The following is a 23,226-nucleotide window of genomic DNA, read 5'->3' on the forward strand; positions in this document are numbered from 1 at the left end:
TACTTAAAATTATATATCACCAAATTTTTATCATTAAATGAACTATGAACGGATTATAATGGTTATTTGTAGGGCTAAATACATCCCAACACATGGTGTTGACATGTAAAAATTATAGTCATAATAAATTTTAAATAATTTTACATCATATTTTATGGTGCAAAATATCACCTAACAAATATACAACACTAATTTGAATATACGTATGTAAAATAAAAACAACAGAATTTAATCATCTTTTTTGAAGTATATCTAATTTAATTTTGAAAGCTTTTTTATTTTTCAAAACTATTTGACTGGTGTAGATATGATGTCAAAAGCATAATGGTCAAAAAAACCAGAAGCATAAATTCTATGTAGATATGAAAAATAATATCAAAAATATTTCCAGCCACTATAATACAACCCCTTAATACATCACAATAATTATGGTCATATATGTAAATTTGTTTTCTTTGCTAAGACAGTATTGGCAACAAATCAACAATACAGTAACATTAACATTAAAGTACTCATGATATATTTTCTATAGTTGAGAAATTCTAACGTGGCTGTACGTGCACTTCAATAATAAATAAGCTATAGTAAATAAGTTTCGGAAAATAAACAAAATTTTGAAATTAGTAAATTTGTCTGGAACAACAAGTGTTAAAGGCAAACCAGGGGTTAATCTTGGAGATTATTAGTGTGGTATCTCTCTTTAGATATATTTATCAGTAATATCCATTGATCAACCTCACTTATTTTTGAAAAAGGATATTATATCTATAGTATTAAAATTTGAGTAATATTAATTAACACAATAAACAAACTATGTCTACTCTATACCATAAAACAACTCTATAACATAAAAACAAATTATTTTCATCACGGGCACCATGCATGACAGTAGAGCATGCTACACAATCAGAAGTAAAGCATGGGCGTTCATATGGCGGGCTGAGATAGTCCCAATGAGAGGATACCTTTGCCAATAGAGCTCAACTTCCTATTTCATGAGGCAATTGTCTATGAGGGCACCTATAATTAATTAGGGATTAAAATTATGCTCCACGCTGGTCTAGAAGGGCACGGCTATGAGAAACCCATATTTCAAGGCAGCAGGGAAGAAAGCCTCGGCGCCCGCGGTCGTCTTCACCCAATACATGAATATGCTTATCTGATTTAACGTTGTTATCTGATCCTATTAATTGATAGAAAAGGTATTTTTAGAATATTTAGACACAGATTTGGAAATAAGCGAGACGTACATGGATACTCATCTAAATAACATAGATGATTTTTATAGTTAACTAATGATGTATTAATCTTATTGTAATGGTACGATGTAGTTTGAACTATTAAATAGACTCTCAGCTTTCAAAAGCAATAATAATGATAATAAGTATCCACTAAAACAATATAATCGTCATAAGAAGAGGTGACAATAGAAAAGTGATTTTATTTTAAATTTAGGAGATACCTTATCATTTAGTATTTTTTAGATGGTATAAATGTTTTTTTTATTATAAGATAATATATAGTACTCTACAATGGATATGGTAAGTTGACTTATTTTATTATTCCTTTCATAAATAAATAAATAAGATTCCAACCTTCTTCCTAGAAAAAAAAAGAAAGATCATAAATGATTTCTTGTAGGGCAAATAATTTCAAGCTACCAAATAGTTTGCAAACAATTACTGAGCGATTCTAATGAAGAAAAGTCGTGAAGAAATAGTACTTTTGAAGCATGGCAGGTATCATCTGCATCTGGTTTATATTTCAGTCATATAGGCTTCCGAAACACAACATGTTATATATACCCGTGCATCGCGCGGGCTACCTTCCTAGTTATTATATTATATTATATTATATACTAAAAGTCCATGAGACTTCCTACAAACGCTCTCAAGTCGCCACGTGAGACTCCTATAAACGCTCTTAGGCCGCCACATGGCTCTATCTAATCTAACCGTCGATTTTCACTTAAATTGGTGGACCCAATATTTTAGACCATTAGATTAGATTTCACTTAAATCGGTGGACCCGATATTTTAGACCATTAGGTTAGATGTATTTTGTTTTAAAGAAACTAATTCCTTATAGTCTGTTGCGTATATAGGAGTGCCCCCAGCCGATGTAGTACACCCTCTCATTCTCCCTTTCTTTTTTTCTAATCTAATTACGTTAGTCAAAAGATATGCACCATAATTTTGAGAATGCTACTCACAAATAGAGTCGTTTTTTATTTTTGAAAATGCAAGTCTAATTTAGCTATAATTATTTGTAAGTGATATGCAATTATATTTTTAATTTATTTATATTTTTATGTCTGTGCACCTGAATGTAGCACACGTACAGGACGGGTGCGTGTGTGGGCCTTCCTTTTCTCAATTTTTTGAAGATAAATCTAATCAAATGGCAGAAATTATCCATATATATGGTTATATATGTGCGCGTCATCTATTAGATCTATTTCAAAATAGTCCATCCCCTAATCTCCTCCCAAGTCCTACTCCTACTTTTATCAGGAAAAAAATCGAGAAGAAACGTACATATATACAGACGCATGAGAGAAAGAATACTACGAGAAAAGGATACACATAGGCAACATGTCCTACTCCCTCCGTTTCAGGTTATAAGACGTTTTGATTTTGGTCAATGTCAAACTGTTTCAAGTTTGACTAAATTTATAGATAAATATAGTAATATTTATAATACTAAATTAGTTTTATCAAATCAATAATTGAATATATATTCATAATAAATTTGTCTTGGGTTTAAAATATTACTATTTTTTCTACAAACTTGTCAAATTTAAAGCAGTTTGACTTTGACTAAAGGTAAAACGTCTTATAATCTGAAATAGAGGTAGTACTTTAATTTTATCGGGAAAAAATCCCGAAGAAACGTACATATATACAGAGGCATGAGAGAAAGAATACTAGGTGAAAGGAATGCACATAGACAACATGATTTTTTCCATATCCTACGACTATTCATTAGGAAAATAAGTACATACGTGCACAGTGAAAGTACACGTAAACGTAAACGTAAACGACAGGAGGCGAGAAGAAAAAACGCGCATACAAACAAAATTACTTTTTTCTCCAAATTCTCAAATTAAAAATTGTTAATAAAATATTTGGTTGGTATTTTAGGACCGGGAAATATACATGATACATATATGGATGTGATATTTTAGCAAATTATCTTGCTATAATATAACCCCTTAAATATTAATATGTCAGGCTTAACTGATTGGCATGTCATACACCCTACTTACTTGACCATTGATAATAAATAGCAGGTGTTGATAATGAACTAGGTACTAGACCATTATGTTGTCAAAGAGTAAATAATGATGAAAGTGGTACATTTCTTTAGAAATACTCCCTCCGTCCCAAAAAGACTCAATTCTTAGGTTTCCGTGTCCAACGTTTGACCGTCCGTCTTATATGAAATTTTCTTATGATTAGTATTTTCATTATTTTTAGATGATAAAATATGAATAATATTTCATGCATGATTTATCTTTTAAATTTTTTTTATAATTTTCTCAAATAAGATGGACGGTCAAACGTTAGACACGGAAACTTAAAGAATTGAGTTTTTTTATAGAGGGAGTATTTTTTTTAATAGTGTTGAATGAAGAAGAAATATTACATAATAGTACCGATTAACACCTTAATATCAAAATGTGTCTACTTTATACTACAAATCAACTCAAAACTTAATTAAAAAAACCATTTTCATCATCTACATCTTCTCTCTAAGCACCAAGCATAGAAAACCAAGATTGCTATGCTATCGTAAGTATCATACGTTCACACATATGGTTAAATTGAAGTGGCTCCAATGAGAGGCCACCATTAGCAATAGAGCTCAATTGGGCTACTTACCAATGTTGTTCTTTTAAAATGAGCTAAGAGTTAAAATGATGCACCACGTTGGCCTTGAGGGGTATGGATATGTTAATGCGGGATCCATGTTTCAACACACTAGAGAAGAAAGGGATCCATGTTTCAACACACTAGAGAAGAAAGCCATGACAGCTAAGGTCGACTATGTCCATTAACCAATATAAGGGAATTTTTGAAATATTTATACATAGATTTGGCCATAAGTGAGACAAAGACAATCTATCTATCTATTATATACTAAAAGTCCATTAAACTTCCTACAAATACTCTCAAGCCGCCACGTGGGACTCCTAAAAACTCTCATATGCTGCCATGTGTCATTTTAATATATTAGAAACATCTAGCTGTCGATTTTCACTTAAACCACTGGGTCCATTATTTTAGACCATTGGATTAGATTAGATTAAAAAAAAAAGTTAGTTCCCCCTCCCATCTACCGCATGTACGTACGCCTGCGGCCACATCCTGTTAGTAAGCAGGTTACGTACGTACCCATCCTTTTTTTTACTTCCTATTTTTTCCTTTTACGTTTATTTTCATCTATAATACCCTACAATATATTTATATCACATGATCTGTTTGTTTTTTATCATTTGTCTAAGTATAAAAATTATGTAATTATAATAGGAAACCCTACAAATTCAAAAAAAAAACATCCAACCCTCGATTTTCAATTAAATCGGTGGATTATTTTATATCATTAGATCAGATCTATTAAAAAATAATGCCTCCCAAACAAAAAAAATCATGTGTACATATAAATACAATAGTAGTACTGTTCATCAAGGAAATAGCTAAAACAAATCCTGTGTACATACGTACTCCTACTATTCACCTAACTAAAACATTTCTCTAATGTGAGATGTGCTGTGATACCCTCGTAAGAAAAAAAAACCACATGGATTTTAAAGAATACGAATGGCCTAACATCATAAACGTTATTTAAAAAGGTAATTTTGTCCTTAGTGAGTTAATCACTTTTAATCCTATTAGTTCAAACCGCCACGTGGTACTTCTACAAACGCTCTTAAACTGTCATGTGACGCTCTAATAAATAAGAGAAAAACTTACAAATTTTGAGAAAATAGAAAAACATCCAACCTCGATTTTCATTTAATTCGGTGGACCCACTTTTTTAAACCATTAGACCCACTTTTTTAAACCATTAGATTAGATTTATTTAAAATGCATTCCACACATATATATATACGTACGTATACGTACTTCCGCACTTCGCTACTCACGAAAAGAAAGGAACAAAATACGTAAAATTGATATACGCTTTTGATTTGTACATATATTTTTTTAAGTACATAAGTAACAATTTTAAGGTTGAGCTGTAAAGTGCTTATCAAATTGGCTCCCTCATTTATCTTGAGCATGTTTTCCAAACTACTAAACTGTGCATGTTGTGCAAATACATTCTATACATTTTTTTAAAAAAAAAATTATTTTCATGTTTGTAATATTTAATACTTGATTAATCATGCGCTAATGGCCTATGTCGTTTTGTGTGCCCTACATAAACTCAACCGATGAGATCAAATGTAGCAGATCGAGATCGAATGTAGCCTAAGTAGGAGATAAATTAGATTATTTACTATAAAATTTAAAATTAAAGAACCAAGTTAACTATATTATTAAAAAAAATCATTAGTTTGGATCGTACATATTCTACGGACTAGCTATTATTCACAAATCCATACATTTTTAAGAAAAAATCAAATAGATTTTAGCGTCCATTCCCTCTCTCTTAGCTATAAAACTTAAACAGAAACAATATAAAAGACTACCATGACGCCTCGCTGTTGATGGGTACGTCACCTACCACTGAGCCGGTACATTTTGAGATTAAAGAAGTTACCACGGCGTCTCGCTATCGATGGGCATGTCACCTACCACTGAAAGAATAATTAGTCGTAAATGCCAACACCCATGTCAAATCTAGGACTTGAACACCCATGTCAAATCTACGACTTGAACCTGGGTGGGCAAGTTCCACCACAGGAAACCTAACCAGTTGAGGTGCGCTCACTTCGCAATAAAGTTTTTTAAGCTACATTTCTGCAATACTCCTATGCCTTTTAAACCGGTAAACTATTAGTTATAATCGTTAGATCTATCTTACATAAAAAAATAAGAATGTATTCGTGGTACATGATATTTTCAAAATATTACTGCGCAATTATATTTCGTCGTTATCGTATTCATATTAGGCTGCATGGAGCCTCTCACCCACCCTATATGAAATGTTCATATATGATCGCCTCTCAAACTACATCAATCATATTAGACTATATAAACCAAACATTTAGTGGAGCATTTTCCATCTAATTAATCCTTTAATGAACTATGATAATAGATATGCAATTTCAAAAACACCTTATTTTTACTTTCGTTGACATGTGTTTTTCAAAAAATAAGTCTACCTTAATTTCAAATGATAAAGAAGATTACAAAAAATTGCTTATAGATATTATTTAAATATTATGCAGTATAAAACTAATAGGTTAGAAAATTATAAAAGCAATTAATACAGATGAAAACAATTTATGGAGAAATCGTGGTAGATGTTCTCTGTTTAATATTTCGCTCTTATAAATATCTCAAACTTAGCATACGACACATGCCCGCGTGAATGCGCGGGCTACCTTCCTAGTTCAATATAAAGTGGAGATGAATTTTATTTTTTCAAAGATGTATTGAGTTCAGTTGACGGTACAGATACAATGATAATAAATAGTACTGATTGGCAAGTTTAAATACAATCGATAAAAAGTATGTTTTTTTTTTTCACTCTGAGAGGCATTCTTATCATTTAGTATATCAAATTCTATAGTTTATTTCATGGCATAGATTATTTTTCTGAAGATCATAAGATAGTCTACTGTCGTTTTGGTAAATTTGATGAGTTACAAACAATAAATAAATTTGACGAGTACCTTTGATATTATTTGTTACAAACAATAAATAAATAAATAAAGTGCCCGCGCATACTTCCTAGTTAAGAAAAAAACTACTACCTCCATATTTTAATTTTAATATATGACGCTGTTGACTTTTTATTCAACGTTTAACCATTCGTCTTATTCATAAAATTTATGTAATTATCATTTATTTTATTGTGCCTTGATTCATCATCAAATATTCTTTAAGCATGACATAAATATTTTATATTTGCACAAAAATTTTGAATAAAACAAATGGTCAAATGTTAGTCAAAAAATCAATGATGTCATATATTAAGATACGGAGAGAGTACATTAAAAATTTGGTACCTAAAAAACTATAAAATTTATACTATTATCAGTAAAAATATTTTTTGCTTACCACTGGTCGACATGATATATAAGATATATATGATTAATTGGATTAAAAAAATTGACGGTATAAAACATTGTAAAACACCTATTTTCGTCACTCTACAGAGGGGATGCACACGGAGCCTCAGCTCGCCAGGTACTCGCACATGGATGGCAAAGGCTCCTTCATATACGAGGCCAGCTTCAGCATCCCGTCGTCGTTGGACGCCATCGGCGCCGTGCAGGTCGTGAACCGCTACAGCAGCGAGGTGTACATCTCGGACATCGACGTCCACCTCTGCGGCGGCCGCCATCAGTGGACCGACATCACTTTCCACTGCAACTCTTGGATCGACTACAACCCCAACGACCAGCGCTTCTTCTTCCCTCTCAAGGTCAGGGTTCACGTTATTGCCGATACCGATACTGATAATGTTAGAGTGTATAAAGTGAATTGCCCCGCCTTTCCCTATCAGCTTAGCCTTTTAGGTACAATTGACTGGTGCATGCAACTTAATATGGTATCAGAGCCAGAGGTCTCGAGTTCGAATCCTGGCTGGCACGCAATTAAATAAAATAATTGCAGCCCACTTGAGGGGGTCTCACGTGAGGGTTTCCCTATCAGCTTAGCCTTTTAGGTACAACTGGCTGGTACATGCAACTTAATAGATAATCCTGTTTTATTCGCGAGGGACGGTAAATATTAGCTATCGGCCAAAAATTCCGTTGTTTTTTTTTTTGAATTAGTTCATGTATAAAATAAAATAAAAACCAGCAAACCATCGAAAAGGGTGGAGGATTATATTTGCTTAATTAAGGGTGTGTTTGATTGGGTGGCTGAAGCTGCATGGGAGTTGGGGATAAGGCAGCCATCTCTCACTAGATTGGATGAGTGGATAAGGAGAACACCAAGTGGGTGATGTTGCTGATTGGCTGTGATAGGTTTAAGTTGACGTTAACAATCTCAAACTGATTGTTTTAAAACTAATTATCCAATTTATAATCCGATTATATCATTATACTCCCTCCATCTACTTTTGATAATCATATTTCCAAATCTGAAAATTTTATTTTTAATAGGCATATTTCAGTCCAACAACCTATCCTCTTAATGATTTTCTCGAATTTAATGCGTGACTCTCCATTCTTCCACACATGATTGGCTACATGGACATTGAGAAATGTAAATATTAATGAATCGCTTGTTTACGAGGAATGACTAGTAGCATGTTTAAATGGATGATAAGTAGAATTACTTATCATTGGTCTGTGTGTCAAGATGAAATATAACTATCAAAAGTAGATGGAGGGAGTATTTATTATAGTTAATCTTCAAAACAAAATTTCACATGGTTATACAAATGGGTGCCACTGACTTATTCCGTCCATGATATATCCTCTAGAGTCCAGCCTATGGATATATCAAACAAAACATGGTTGGGTTATCACATCCCCATCCACTTATGACCGTGAACCAAACGCGCCCTAATCTCCATTTCCGCTCGATCGATCGTTGTTCAGCTGCAAATCATTCACGCTGCTTGTTGTTTGCTTGCATGCACGATATCGCAGTCGTACCTCCCATCTCAGACGCCCAGGGGCGTGAAGAATCTGCGCAAGGAAGAGCTCAAGGCCATCCGCGGCGATGGCGGCGGCGAGCGCTAGGAGTGGGAGCGCGTCTACGACTACGACGTCTACAACGACCTCGGCGACCCCGACAACGACCCGGCCACACGTCGGCCGGTGCTCGGCGGCCGCGAGCGCCCCTACCCGCGCCGCTGCCGCACGGGCCGCCGCCGCTGCAGGACGGACCCGTCGTCGGAGTCGCCGCCGGCCAAGGACGCCGCCGGGATCTACGTGCCACGGGACGAGGCGTTCACGGAGCGGAAGGCCGGCGCGTTCACCACCAAGAAGGCGCTGTCGGCGCTGCACTACATGACATGCAACCTTTGCCGACGGTGAAATTACCGTTGGCAATCCCAGAAAACTGTAGGGAATGCTGTAGCCGACAGTTTACGGTCGGGAATTCTCGGTCGGGAATGAGTGTGTCGGGGATTTGTCAACTCGCCGACGGTGATTCTATGTACCGTTGGCCTTTAAATTTCCAACGGAATATTGCCGACCGTAAGACCGTCGGGGTTTCATGGATCTCTGTTACAGTCTCGGTAACGGATTTTAGGATTCCCTACAGGATAATTGGATTCCCGACGTAATTTAAGAAGTTTATTTTGAAAGTTTTGTAGTAATGCAGTTTAAATATGAACAAGATTCATGACCAAACAAATATTGTGAGTTTTCCACTACTGAATCAGTATAGTAAAATTAGCCAAACATTTGGCTTAATACAAATAGCTTTCTTAATGAATCTCAAGCTAATCAGTTGGAATGAATGTCAAGAATATGACTTCAGCCATGCATAGCATCATCATGATCGTCACCATAATACTCTCCATTATCATCAACATGATCAACACCATAGTCTCTAACATCATCATGAACAGAACCACCATCTCCATGATTTAATTCACATGCTTTTCTTTTTGAGGAGCTTGATGCACCATACATTGAGCTTGATGACGACTATTCATTCATAGATAAAATTCAGCCAGATTATAATGGCAAGTCAACTTCTATAGTACTGTCAATACACAAACATTTAACCAAGATTTTACTCCTAAAAAATTGTGATTCATATCATCAATTCATAACATGTACAGACTATAGAAACTGATGGAAGCAACAGGGAGCATCAAAGTCAATGGGAACATTAGAATTTGCCAGCATAAAGTGCATTCAAAGCAGTACAATATTTTCTATTGTTCTCCCATGATCAGACATACATAAAGTTAATGTTCTTAGTCCATATCAGGTTGATAATGACCTCAGTCAGCATGTTGTGTAATCCAGGAAAGCACAGGTTAAATAGGGATCAACTCTAAGAGTACAACTATTATAATTTTGCGAACATAATTATTACCGGCATCAGAAGTACAAAGCATATGATTTCTTCTAAAAAATGTGTATAGAACACCATTCACAACATAAAAGATAGCATAAAGATACTAGTCCATTTATGTACACAACCAATCTAGCATCAGGGCATATGATTTCTTCATAGAACTCTGTATACCATAGTTATTTCTTTTATTACCTTCCCAGGAGGTTTGTTACAGAACAATGCCCTTATGTCAATTGGAATAATATTCGCCATAGCCTGTAACATATATTATATAGATATATATATATAAGAACTAGGCTCAAAATAAATATGACAAGCTATGTAAAGAGAAACAAACCTCGAGTACACGTTCAACACCATCACACCACTCAGTACCAGCTTGTAAATCAGGTTGCATTAATCCGCTAATGTCCATCCCAATTTTCTCAGCAAGTGCCTAACTTATGTAAAAATGTTTCCTTTATTGAGTATCACTTGGAAAAACAAATCACTTGCCTAAGTAAAGGATTTGATCATACCTGAAGAACACGCTCAACGCCAGCACGCCACTCAGGGGTCAACTCCATATGCCAAAGGGAAGTTCTTGTACTTGACACACCACTAGTTTGTGAGTTTAGGTGAGATCTTTTCCTGGACTTGATAGAATCAGCATCACTTGTACTGACTACACTATCTCCCATTGCAAATCTCCCATGCGGCAGGCCTAGAAATATAATTTAGACAAATAAATTGCTCAGAAAAACATATAGTAGCTATATATAATGTAGCAAGGTTAGGAATGAAAAGACACAAGCTACACATATCAGCCCTGAACTACATAATTTTTATACAACATAAATGAAACAGGAACAATTGTAATTAATTCTATACACATTCAGAATTACTTGCACTACAGTTAATTGAGTTGATTATTACCTGATATGTCATGTACAACTGCATGATCTATGTCTAGATTCTTCGCTTGCCAATCTTCACCGTATTTCTCTCTCATTGCATTATCATATTTTGCCTTTTAATAAAAAAAGATGTTCAACATTAGCTAAAGTCTTGGTACAGATCCTACAAATATGACCAATTTCAAGAATTCACAAAAGATAACAAGGGAAACTAACCCAAAAAATAGCAGTTTTCTCACAGCAGAGCCCTCTTGGCCCGTCATGTTCCATTCGGTGCTGATGATGCCATGCTCCTGCCTGCCCAGGATCAACTCCATTTTTGGTCTTCTACATAATTTGTTCACAAAGACAACAAAAACACATGTGAATGCCAACTATTGCAGAACAAATTATTTTGTACTAAACAAATTATTCTGAAAAATGTGACAACAGTGTGGATAAGGAGCCATACAAATTAAGAAAAAGTAGAAAACTTACTAGGAATTGTTGTGTCCCTACTAAGCCACGCGATCCGCTACGATGGTATACAGTGTTACCTCCTGCCAACCGATTCTCCTTGCCACGCATTGACATCTTCCTGAAACTTGGTGTACTCCAATACATGCATAACGCACGCCATGCAGCTTCAGTGGCAAAGTCTTTTGGTTTCACAGCAATCAATTCCTCTACTTTTGGCCATAAGTTACCTTCCTCATCCTCTTCTTCTAGGAAATTCTTTTTCTCGTAAACCTTTTTGAAGGCCTCCCTTTTAATTTCACACAGCATCTGTCTTACCAAATTCTTCATATTATCGTCAAGCACTTGGTCAACCTCTCGTAAGTTCACACCAGGAGCTAATCTAAACCGAAGCTATAAGACAAAGTTAATACATGTTATACAAAAATCATACATGTTATACAATAAGAATCTGAGGGCAGCAAAATAATGTGAATTTGAAATACATAATGAATTGCAAAAGCTTACCCAAAACTCCCGCTTGACTATTGAGGCTGCCGATGGTGTTTCCTCGTCCTTTGACCATTTGTAATCTTCCCATCTCTTAGCAACCCTCTTCTGCCCTTTAGGACCTACCAAATCTGGGTAGAACAACTTCAGTAAAGCTCCTAGGACTGGAGCTACTCTTCTCGAATTCAGAAAAGGATGAACTTCCCACTCCCTGTCGATATATGAAATAAACATGTCAATATGCACCCAATGTCTATTACCCTGAACTAATTTTCACTAGTAGAATGAAATGAATAGATGAAGCATCTCTGTGCTTCATAAGGGGGAAAAAAAGACAATGTTGATATATCAAACTACATCTTGGTAGTACATTAAAAATCATCTACAGAATGGGTAAGGCTATGAATGAATGACGTTTTTCTCATTATGAATCCTGGTTTTTTCTTCCTATAATTTGCTTTCTGCAAGATTTGTGCTGCTAGCTGCCTCCTATTTTATGGAAAAACATGGCCTGAAAGATTTCAAGATCCGCCTTATATTTGAAAAAAAATTGGAGGTTTGTTCAGCTCACTTACTTTCCAACTGGCTTGATAAGTGGCCTTTCATTCTCTGGCAATCGGTCACCAGCACTTGTCCTTTTTCGTGGTGCCTTTTGAACTGATGATGATAAACATGGTTCTTCTTTTGATGATGTTGAAGAGGGTCTTGCAGCAACTGAAGTGGTTGACTTTGGTCGATGACACAATCGTCCACTCATCCTGCATCACATTAGTTTTTTTAAAAAAAATAAAGATCTTGATATCTTGAACAGTACTATTGAATCAAAAGTCAAATATATTGTGAATATGAAATAACTCAACAAATATCATATTTCTATAACATTTAATAAGTTGCCATGCTAAAAAATGCTCAATAATTTACCTAATGAACTTTCAGGAATATCCTAGTAATCATCATAGTCGTATTCTCCCCACACATTTTGTTCATTAATATGCTCATTGTCCTCATCACTATATTCATCAATAAGCATATCATTCACATGAAGCTCATCATCACTAGATAACTCATCTAAAGAGTCCTCTTCAGCACTTTGTGCTTCAATTGTTTCGAGATCAAGTGGATCAATCACGTCATCTGATTCATTCCTTGCTATAGTACCTTCATCAACCAAGTCCCCAATATCCACATTTAAAGCATCTTGCAGGCCATACTCTTGAAAAAAATCATCTTCAGTGGATAGTTCATCCAAAATATTGGCAGCAAAGCTTCCCGGTGGTCGCATCTTGTAAACTACCATCCAGTCACACAAATCACTCCGATCAGATGGGTAATTCAAGTAAAATACTTGTGTTGCCTGATAAGCCATTGCAAAAGGGTCGAAATTTGATAGCCTAGAGGTGGACTTGACCTCTACTAAACCAAGATTTGGAATAGACTTCACACCATTGATAGGGTCGAACCAACGACATTGAAACAAAACTATTTCAATTTTTCGACCAGCATTGTAAGACAACTTGATTATATCCTCAATGACGCCATAATAATCAATTTCCTTGTTGTCTGAGGTGAAGGATGTCAAACAAACCCCTGTGTTTACAGTTCTCAATCCTGCATGGGATCTCTCATATTTTTCAGATCTAAATCGATAGCCATTAACGTCATATGAGTCATATGAGAAGGCACGTGGGCTGCAGCCAATAGCTAGGTTGCGCAAGTCATCATCCACACTTGGGTCATTTCGGCACTAAAATATAATGATATAATATGTTATTGTCTAGAAAAATAACTTGAACATTGAATTAAAAATAGGAGAATAGTGGGGCATTACAGTATCTTTAAACCAATCGATGAATTCTTCTCGTGTCAATTGGTCTAGGCCCATAGCATCTAGCCCAGGATGCTCCTCCAATTTCTCTTTTTCGAAGGACCTAAAAGTAGGAATGGTTAATGGCTCTGATAGTGGCAGATGTACCTATGATGTATACTAGAATCACTTACTCTCGTAGACGATCAACTTGCGTACAGTTTGTCAATATATATAGTTTCGCAGCATTAAGCTCTTCTTGTGTGAGGTCTCGTGGAGTGCCTCTCCCATGAAGTGTGCCAGAGTGCTTAAACACATCTAGAGTGCAGTCATCATTCTGCACACATGTTCCACTAGTATGGTGCCGATAGGACTTTGTCCAATTAGTCCGTACATGGCTTGCAAAATATAGAGAGACAAAATCAGTGACTTCTTGCACGGTGTATGCTTCCACTATGGAGCCTTCCACCCTAGCTTTATTACCCACTTTTAGCCGAAGTTTGCGATTAGCTGTCTCAAAAAAGTACATCCAACGGTATGCCACTGGTCCACCTACTCTAGCCTCATAAGGTAGATGTATGATCAGATGTTGCATCACATTGAAAAATCCTGGAGGAAACATTTTCTCGAGCTTGCAAAGTAAAACTGGAATCTGCTTCTCTAGTTGGTCCATCAACTTAGGGTCGATTTCTTTTGCACATAGTTGCCTATAGAAGAAACTCAATTCAGCCAAGTTCCTCCATTCATTATCAGGTATGAACCCACGTAGCATAACCGGCAGCAGTCGCTCCATGATGATATGGAAGTCATGACTTTTCAGTCCCATCATGGTGCGTTGAGATAAGTTTACAGCTCTCCTCAAATTAGCAGCAAACTGATCCGGGAACTTCAATTCCTTAATCCACTTAAGAATTCTTAACTTTTCATCCTCACTTACAGAAAATCTTGCTCTTGGCTTCTTCCATCCACCATTTGTTGTCCTTGTCAACTTTAATGTAGGACGGTTGCAGATTTCAGCCATATCAAGACGTGCCTTTATGTTGTCCTTCGTCTTGTGTGAAATATCCAAACATGTATTCCATATTGCCTCAGCAACATTCTTCTCATTGTGCATCACATCTATGTTGTGTCGGATTAGCAATTTACGGAAATATGGCAGCCTCCATAATCCACTAACCGCGAGCCAATTATGTGATTCACCAAATCCCTCAAAGGTACTCTTTCCTGTTTCGTCTTGTTTAAGTCCTTGGAGTTGTGCAAATATTTCACCTCCTGTCAAGCGCCTTGGTGGTTCATCGGTCTCTTTTTTATTTGCCCGGAAACATTTTACACTCTTGCGAAATGAATGGTTACGTGGAAGAAATCTTCTGTGACAATCAAACCAGCAAGGCTTTCGACCATGTCGTAGCTGAAATGACTTGGTGTCTACACCACAATATGGGCATGCAAGCTTCCCATGGGTACTCCAACATGCCACCATTCCGTCTGCAAGGTAATCATGTATAGTCCATAACAGAACTGCACGCATATTGAAGTTTTGTTTCAAATGACTGTCATAAGTAGTTTCTCCATCCTCAAACAAATGCAGTAGCTCATCTATTAAAGGCTCCATAAAAACATTTAAATTCTTCCCAGGATGTTCCGGCCCTGGTATGACAAGTGCAAGGATTAAGTTATTCTCCTTCATACACATAGTAGGTGGCAGATTATAGGGGATAATGAATACTGGCCAGCAAGAGTAAGATGTTGAGGTGTGGCTAAATGGGGTGAAACCATCTGTAGCCATTCCTAACCGAATATTCCTCTTCTCACTAGAAAAAGTAGGATATAGTTTATCAATCTCCTTCCATGCTTCACCATCTGAAGGGTGCACCATCAAACTACTACTTTCATGGTCTGCATGCCAAGTCATATGTTTGGATACCTCACTTGACATGTACCTTCTTTGTAGCCTTGGAGTAATTGGAAGGTATCTAAGAACTTTTCTTGGAACTTTACGGGACTGGTTTGCAGTAGCTGTCTCCTCATACCGGGACTCCCCACAAACAGTGCACTTATCTTTATTTTCATTGTCTTTGTAAAAGAGCATGCAATTGTTTTTGCACACATCAATCTTCTTATAGGGCATTCCAAGGCTTTGCACAAGCTTCTTTGCCAAGTGGAAATTCCGAGGGATTTTTGTTGCCACCACATCCCCAACAATGTCATGTATCAAGGCAGTGACTTCATTATAACAAGCTTCAGACAGGTTGTAGCGACACTTTATGGTCATAAGTCTACCAACAATGGACAGCTTTGTTTGAGTTGTGCTCTCATGGACTGGTTGATCAACATCCTCCAATAATTTATAGAACTGTGCTACTGCTGGTGATGGTTCCTCCTCTGGAAACACTCCTTCTGCCGCAATTGCATCAACCAACATGTCATCCATTCTATCTACCTCCTCAACAGCCTCATCGTCTTCAACATTATGTGGATGTAATTCTTCCCCATGAAAGATCCATCGCTCATATCCTTGCTGGAAACCATTCTGCAGCAAGTGCATTGTAACCTCTTCTCTCTTTCTCTTGTGTGAGCACACACATTTCCTACATGGACACCTTGATGTCCCATCACTCAATGCCTCAGGTAATGAAAATGCATGCTCTACAAACTGATCTACCCCAGTAGCCCAGACTTGGCTGTATAACCTACCTTTCCGTTCTTTATACATCCAACTACGGTTTTCCTCTATATATGAAACTGAATCTTCAATTCATAAGTTAGTGTTCCCTATTAAAACTCATTCCTAGAATTAGTTCTAGGGCTCAATAAAATGTTAATGAAAGAAATATTATATGGTACTATAAGATTTTGAAGCACAACTATATTGACTCACTTGGAAAGGTAGCAGTGTTCTATCAGTACTTGATTTGGAAATAAACTTGACCTAAATGTTCAGCTGAAACCACTAGCTTTATTGACACATCACACTGGTTGATTTAAAAAAATAGAATATGCATTAAAGATATGCTCTACAGATAAATTTTGATTTAGATATTGAAAAATTAGTTTGTTAGATCTCTCAAGCAAACTCTGATTCTGTACAGTCCATCATTGCACAAAGTAAAGTTAAGATACTATGACCATTTACTTACACATCCAGGCTTGCAGACACAAAATTCATGAGAACTATGCAACTCAGATCTAACTAGTTATTCCCAGCTCATGCCAAAACATATTTAAATACCCTAATTTTTAATTGCATAACGACTTCAAATTGCAAAGGAATAAAAATGCAGAAATATAACTCTAGGTCATATTTCCTAAGTCTCACATCTGGAGCTTCAGAAAAAATTCAAACCACAAAAGTAGGTGATCTAACAATACAGTCATAGAAATACATGTCTAGGTCATATTCCATAAACCCTAAATTTGGAGCTACAACAAACATCTAACCAAAAAAACTAGGGGATCTAACTAGTTGCTTCAGATCAGATGGGGGTGGAGATTAGGAGAAATTTGAGCTTGCCTTATTACACGATTTGTACACAGCGATTTGAGAAATTTCACCGGAAAAATTGCTTGGAGAAACGAAGAGTAGGGAGTGGAGGTTACCTCTCAGCCGGTAGTGCTTGGTGGGGGCGAGTGGAGGTTGTCACGAGTGGGCACTGCCGGTGTAGAGGTGGTCGCGCGTTGCCGCCGCCAGCGATGGCGAGTGGAGGGTGAGGCGGGTCCAGGCGGAGGTGACCGGAGGACGGGGCTTGTCGAGGCGGAGCTGAGGGCGACGCGTTCCCTCCGCCGGCGATGATTGGTCTCCCCTCCTAGGGATGGCGAGGTGGAGGCGGAGGCGGAGGCGGAGGCGGCTGCGTCGCCGCTTCTGGGGATGGCGAGTGGATACGGAGGTGTGGGGATCCAATCCTGAACAATGGCGTGGATTTAGAAAAATCAGTGGCATGGGGATCCAATCTCTGATCCTAGCTATCACGTTATGGGCCAAAAGCCCATAAATGTGGAGGTAAACAAAAGCCCAACTTTTTTCCTGAAATTTCCAAGCTAAGTAACAGAAGTCTAATAGTACAAAACGTAATAAAAATTTCTGTAAAATAATCCGGCCGCTGATATCCCGTTTTGACAAGTAATGGAACAACCTATACTATTGGAGATTAGATAAAAAAACTGTAGGGGACTATAAAATGGCCAACGGTTTTTTTTATATGGTCGGTGATTAGCAATACTGTCGGTAACTTGATAATCACCAACAGTATTTTTAAAACCGTAGGCTATTACTTATCACCGTCGGTAAAAGTTGTATATCTTGTAGTGCTGTCGGCGTTCACCACGGCGCAGAGGGTGTCCGGCGACCGGCGGCGGAGCTTCCCGTCGCTGGCGGCGATCGACGCGCTGTACGAGGACGGGTACAAGAACCAGCCGTCGTCGTCGCAGCAGGAGGCGGACAACCTCGAAGGCTACTTCAGGGAGGTGCTCCAGAAGCAGGTGAAGCTGCTGCTCAAGGGCGAGGAGGAGGAGTTCAAGGAGGAGCTTCGCAAAGTGTTCAAGTTCCAAACGCCCGAGATTCACGACAGTAAATATTACTAGTACTATTATTCTACGACGGAGTACTATGACTAAATACTCCCTCTGTCCCAAAATATATAAACCTAGCTAGAATCTGATAGGATATTTCCTAGTACTATAATTTTGGACAAGTTTTCTATCTAGATTTTTGGTTCTAGGAAAATCCAATTTGATTTTAGGTTCTTATATTTTAGAATGGAGAGAGTATATATAAGCTTAATAATTATGATTTGAAATTAATCGCAGAGGACAAGCTTGCATGGTTCAGAGACGAGGAGTTCGCGCGACAAACGCTGGCAGGGATGAACCCTCTCAGCATCCAACTTGTCAGGGACACGGCACGTTCCTCATCCTGTCGATCGTTAATTCATTGACTAATTGTCTTTTTTTTAATCCAAATCGACAAGTAATATTCAATTTCCTCATCATCAAATAATTGCTCAACGTAACACCAACATGAAACGTATGTACGTGTGCAGGAGTTCCCTATATTCAGCAAGCTGGATGAGGAAACCTACGGCCCAGGGGACTCCCTCATCACCAAAGAGCTGATTGAAGAGCAGATTAATGGGGTCATGACAGCAGAGGAGGCCGTTCTGAATATTTAGGGATGGAGGGAGTATTTGCCTTTAAAAACTTAAAGGAGAGAATACACTGTACAGGCCGTGGAGAAGAAGAAGCTGTTCATGCTGGACTACCACGACGTGCTCCTGCCGTTCGTGCACGCGGTGCGCGAGCTGGACGACACCACGCTGTACGCCTCGCGGACGCTCTTCTTCCTGACGGAGGAGGGCACGCTGAGGCCGATCGCCATCGAGCTGACGAGGCCCAAGTCCCCCAACACGCCGCAGTGGCGCCAGGTCTTCACGCCGGCGGGCACCAGCGTCACGGCGTCCTGGCTGTGGCAGCTCGCCAAGACGCACGTCCTCGCCCACGACGCCGGCTACCATCAGCTCGTCCACCACTGGTAATTAACTAATGGCCTGTTTAAATCCCCTGCTAAGGGCCCCTTTGATTTATAGGATTGGCAAAGGATTTTTATAGGATTTAAATTCCTATTGATTTTTTTCTACATGTCCTTTGATTCAAAGGAAAGAAAGGAAACTTTTCATAGGATTGTATTGCTATGCTTCACATTTCATATGAAAAATAGTAAGAGGTGTGACCTCTTTGTGAACTTTCCTTTGTTTTTCCTATAGCATTATCAAAGGACTGCTATTGTTTTTCCTATGTTTGCTGATTTCTGTAGGATTTGAGAAACATACTACTTCTCACAACGCACGCGCACTCACCCCTATGAACACATGCACACAAACCCTACCCCTATGAGCATCTTCGAAGACTGTCGTTGTCGACGGGTACGTCGCCTACCACTGAAAACACAACGCCGTTAAATCCTGAAAAATTCGCTCCCATGGGGAGTCGAACCCAGGACCTCAGATGCTACTGAGGCTCTTATAACCACTAGGCTACAGGCCCTTTCGCCACATGCATGAAATATTAAATGTAGGAAAAAATAATTACACAGATTGCGTGTAAATTGCGAGAGGAATCTTTCAAACCTAGCTAATTGCTCCATGATCTGATAAATATTTGCTAATGACGGATTAATTAGGCTTAATAAATTCATCTCGCTGTTTACTGACGGAATCTGTAATTTGGTTTGTTATTAATCTACGTTTAATACTTCAAATGTGTGTGTCCGTATATCTGATATGACACGCCAAAACTTTTCAGCCTAGATCTAAAAACAACCCTAACATTGCTTGCACTTGGCATTAATTGCATCATCTCATATCAGATGTTATCACATTTACAGGTACTGTTCATCAGACTGGATTTTTTATTTTCATAGATCTAGGCACTCACCTAAGCCAATTAGTGAAAATGTTTTTATGTTTTGTGGAGGGGATATATATTAAAAGGAAAAAAAACACATAGCCATGCAAAACAAGCAATATGGCAAAAAAAAAAAACAAGTGTTGAATTATCTCCTGCACGTTGAATGCAAAAACAACATTTGCTTATCTCCCCTTTTGTTAGGATTACTTGTATATATAAAGAAACCTTTTAAGTCTAACCTTTAACTTCCTTCCATACCATAGGATTTCTTGCGAATCCTGACATTAGATTTCGATCATGTTTGGGTGTTCAGGCTGAGGACGCACTGCTGCGTGGAGCCGTACGTGATCGCGGCGAACCGGCGGCTGAGCCAGATGCACCCCATCTACCGGCTGCTGCACCCGCACCTCCGCTTCACCATGGAGATCAACGCCCAAGCGCGCGGGATGCTCATCAACGCCAATGGAATCATCGAGAGCGCCTTCGCGCCGGGGAAGCACAGCATGGAGCTCAGCTCGGCGGTTTACGACAAATCTTGGAGGTTCGACATGGAGGCTCTGCCCGCCGATCTCATCCGGAGGTAATGTGTGTGTTAATCACGTGCACCCGTTTCCTGCATGTTACAAATAGAATAGATTTGGTAAGACGTAAATATGTAATATATCGCTCCGCAAATATATATGTTCAGATTAAACGTACCTATACACACAAGTAGTAACAAATATATGGCTGTCAAAATTGCGTTCAATATTTGTTACTTTGTTAGCTACTTATATAAATCGATTTTAAACTTGCATGATATATACTTTATATTTATTTACTTGACATGCACGAAACTATTGTGTATCCACTCAAGTGGTAAAAAATGTTTTTCCTATATGATATATAATTTGTTTGAAATTCAGGGGCATGGCATTCCATGGGGAGGATGGAAAGCTGAAGCTAACGATAGAGGACTACCCATATGCTAACGACGGCCTGCTCGTCTGGGACTCCATCAAGGAGTGGGTGTCAGACTATGTGAACCATTACTACCCGTCAGCGTCGGACATTTACTCTGATGAGGAGCTCCATGGTTGGTGGAACGAGGTGCAAACGAATGGCCACCCGGACAAGAAGGACGGGTGGCCAGAGCTGGACTGCCATGGGAGCCTCATCAAGGTCCTGACCACCATTATTTGGGTCGCGTCGGGGCACCACGCAGCGGTGAACTTCGGCCAGTACCCCTACGCCGGCTACTTCCCCAACCGTCCCACCATCGCGCGGCGAAACATGCCGACGGAGGAGGAGCACGGGTGCGAGGGCATGCAACCGACATTCGTTGAGGATCCTGTCAGGGTTTTGCTGGACACGTTCCCGTCGCAGTACCAGACTACCCTCATCTTGCCAGCGCTCAACCTGTTGTCGTCGCACTCGCCAAGCGAGGAGTACATGGGCACGCACACGGAGGCGGCGTGGATGGCAAACAGGGAGGTGAGGGCGGCGTTCGGGAGGTTCAACGAGAGGATGATGAGGATCGCGGAGACGATCGACCGCCGGAACAGGGATCCGGAGCGGAGGAACCGGTGGGGCCCTGGTGTGGTGCCATATGTGCTGCTAAAGCCGTGCTATGGTGACCCCAAGGACATGTCGTCGGTGATGGAGATGGGCATCCCCAACAGCATCTCCATTTGAGCTACATGTATGTGCCTATGAGCCATGCATGTACGTGTAGGGGATACTTAACAGGTATTAGGATACTTAACAGGTATTAGACGATACCTCTGAGGTATCATCCCGTCTGAACGGCATAGCATTTCCCTAATTATATACGTCAAAGAAAAGAGTAAAATAATTTTTTTCCTTTTATGTCTTTTTTTTTATCATGGTGCATTTTTTATTATTCGACTATGAGTGCAGTTAGTCCTGTTAAAACCAAGTTCAGTCCCAAAAAGGCCGACCAGGGCCTGGCATGACATGTACACCAGGATCGGGCCTCTATTTCGTGACCTGAAAATGGCCGAGGAAAACGACCGAGTAAAGCTAGGCCCGGCCCAAAAAGTTCCAGGTTCAAAACAAGGCTTGGGCCCTTTTTTGGCAAAATCACACAAATTTTTGTAACCATGCAATTTGCTATGTGATTCATTCTCGTCTTTATCTCTGGCAAACTCCATGGGCCTCCGAGTGGTTAGGTTTCAAGGTTAGACAAGGGGGCATCGGTGTGGGGAAGGTAGAAAGTGTTCCCCAGCTTAAAAGGGATGGCTATAGCAGCGGTGGGATCCGAATCAGATGCAGTAGTAGTATGGACTGCAACTTAAGCAGTTATAACAGCTACATTGGATCTAAATCTAACGGTAAGGATTAGATTGGTTACTGTAGCAAAGTACTATGCCATAAAGTACTATTCATGGATACTGTAGGACGAACACTGTAGCAACCATTGATCCCAAAAATGAATGGCTGAAAATGCATGCGGTCATAAGGTGCAGCCGCAGTTATGACTGCACCTAATCTCAATCCGTTGCCATGACCACTAGCCCACCTCCACGGATTGAGATCAGGTGCAGTCGTAACTACCACTGCACTTACGACCGTGGCAACAAGCGGTAATGGCACCACCTTAGCCATGAGAGAGGAGAGCGGTAGGCCAGTGTTGACGGTGGAAAGGCTCCTTATTGAAGTGGTTAGAGGCCGTGAATCCTATAGGTGGGAGTTAACGAAAACTAAGCAGTATGAGTAATCGAAGCAATATAGTAGAAGAAAGTTTTTTTTTAGAAAATATATACTTGGAGAAGTATTTTGAAAATATGAGCATGAGCTTTCATCATGTGTTTCAAGGGGACAAGAATGGGTTAATTTGATCCGTACCACTGCAACTTTACAGATTTAGAAAAATATCATTACTATTATTCACGGTATCAGCTGGGTGCCATTGAAATTTTGCCAAATTAGAACTGCGCCATCGCCGTCACGTTTTCCATCACTTCCATCTTTCTTCTTCTACCCGTCAAGGGGTCGGCTACAAGGAGGCTGGCCG

General features: G+C 38.9%; 1 protein-coding gene across 1 annotated transcript; it reads left to right on the forward strand.

Moving 5' to 3' along the window:
• The first annotated feature begins 7,338 nt into the window (after nucleotides 1-7,338).
• LOC127756388 (lipoxygenase 2.2, chloroplastic-like) lies at nucleotides 7,339-22,064 on the forward strand. Its single transcript, XM_052281731.1, has 8 exons — nucleotides 7,339-7,381; nucleotides 7,453-7,602; nucleotides 18,115-18,375; nucleotides 18,615-18,706; nucleotides 18,848-18,958; nucleotides 19,031-19,335; nucleotides 20,524-20,790; nucleotides 21,116-22,064. The coding sequence occupies exons 1-8, from the start codon at nucleotides 7,339-7,341 to the stop codon at nucleotides 21,882-21,884; spliced, it is 1,998 nt and encodes a 665-aa protein (XP_052137691.1). The 3' UTR covers nucleotides 21,885-22,064.
• The last annotated feature ends 1,162 nt before the right edge of the window (nucleotides 22,065-23,226 follow it).

The sequence above is a fragment of the Oryza glaberrima genome, chromosome 12 (genome assembly GCF_000147395.1).
Source record: "Oryza glaberrima chromosome 12, OglaRS2, whole genome shotgun sequence".
NCBI lineage: Eukaryota > Viridiplantae > Streptophyta > Magnoliopsida > Poales > Poaceae > Oryza > Oryza glaberrima.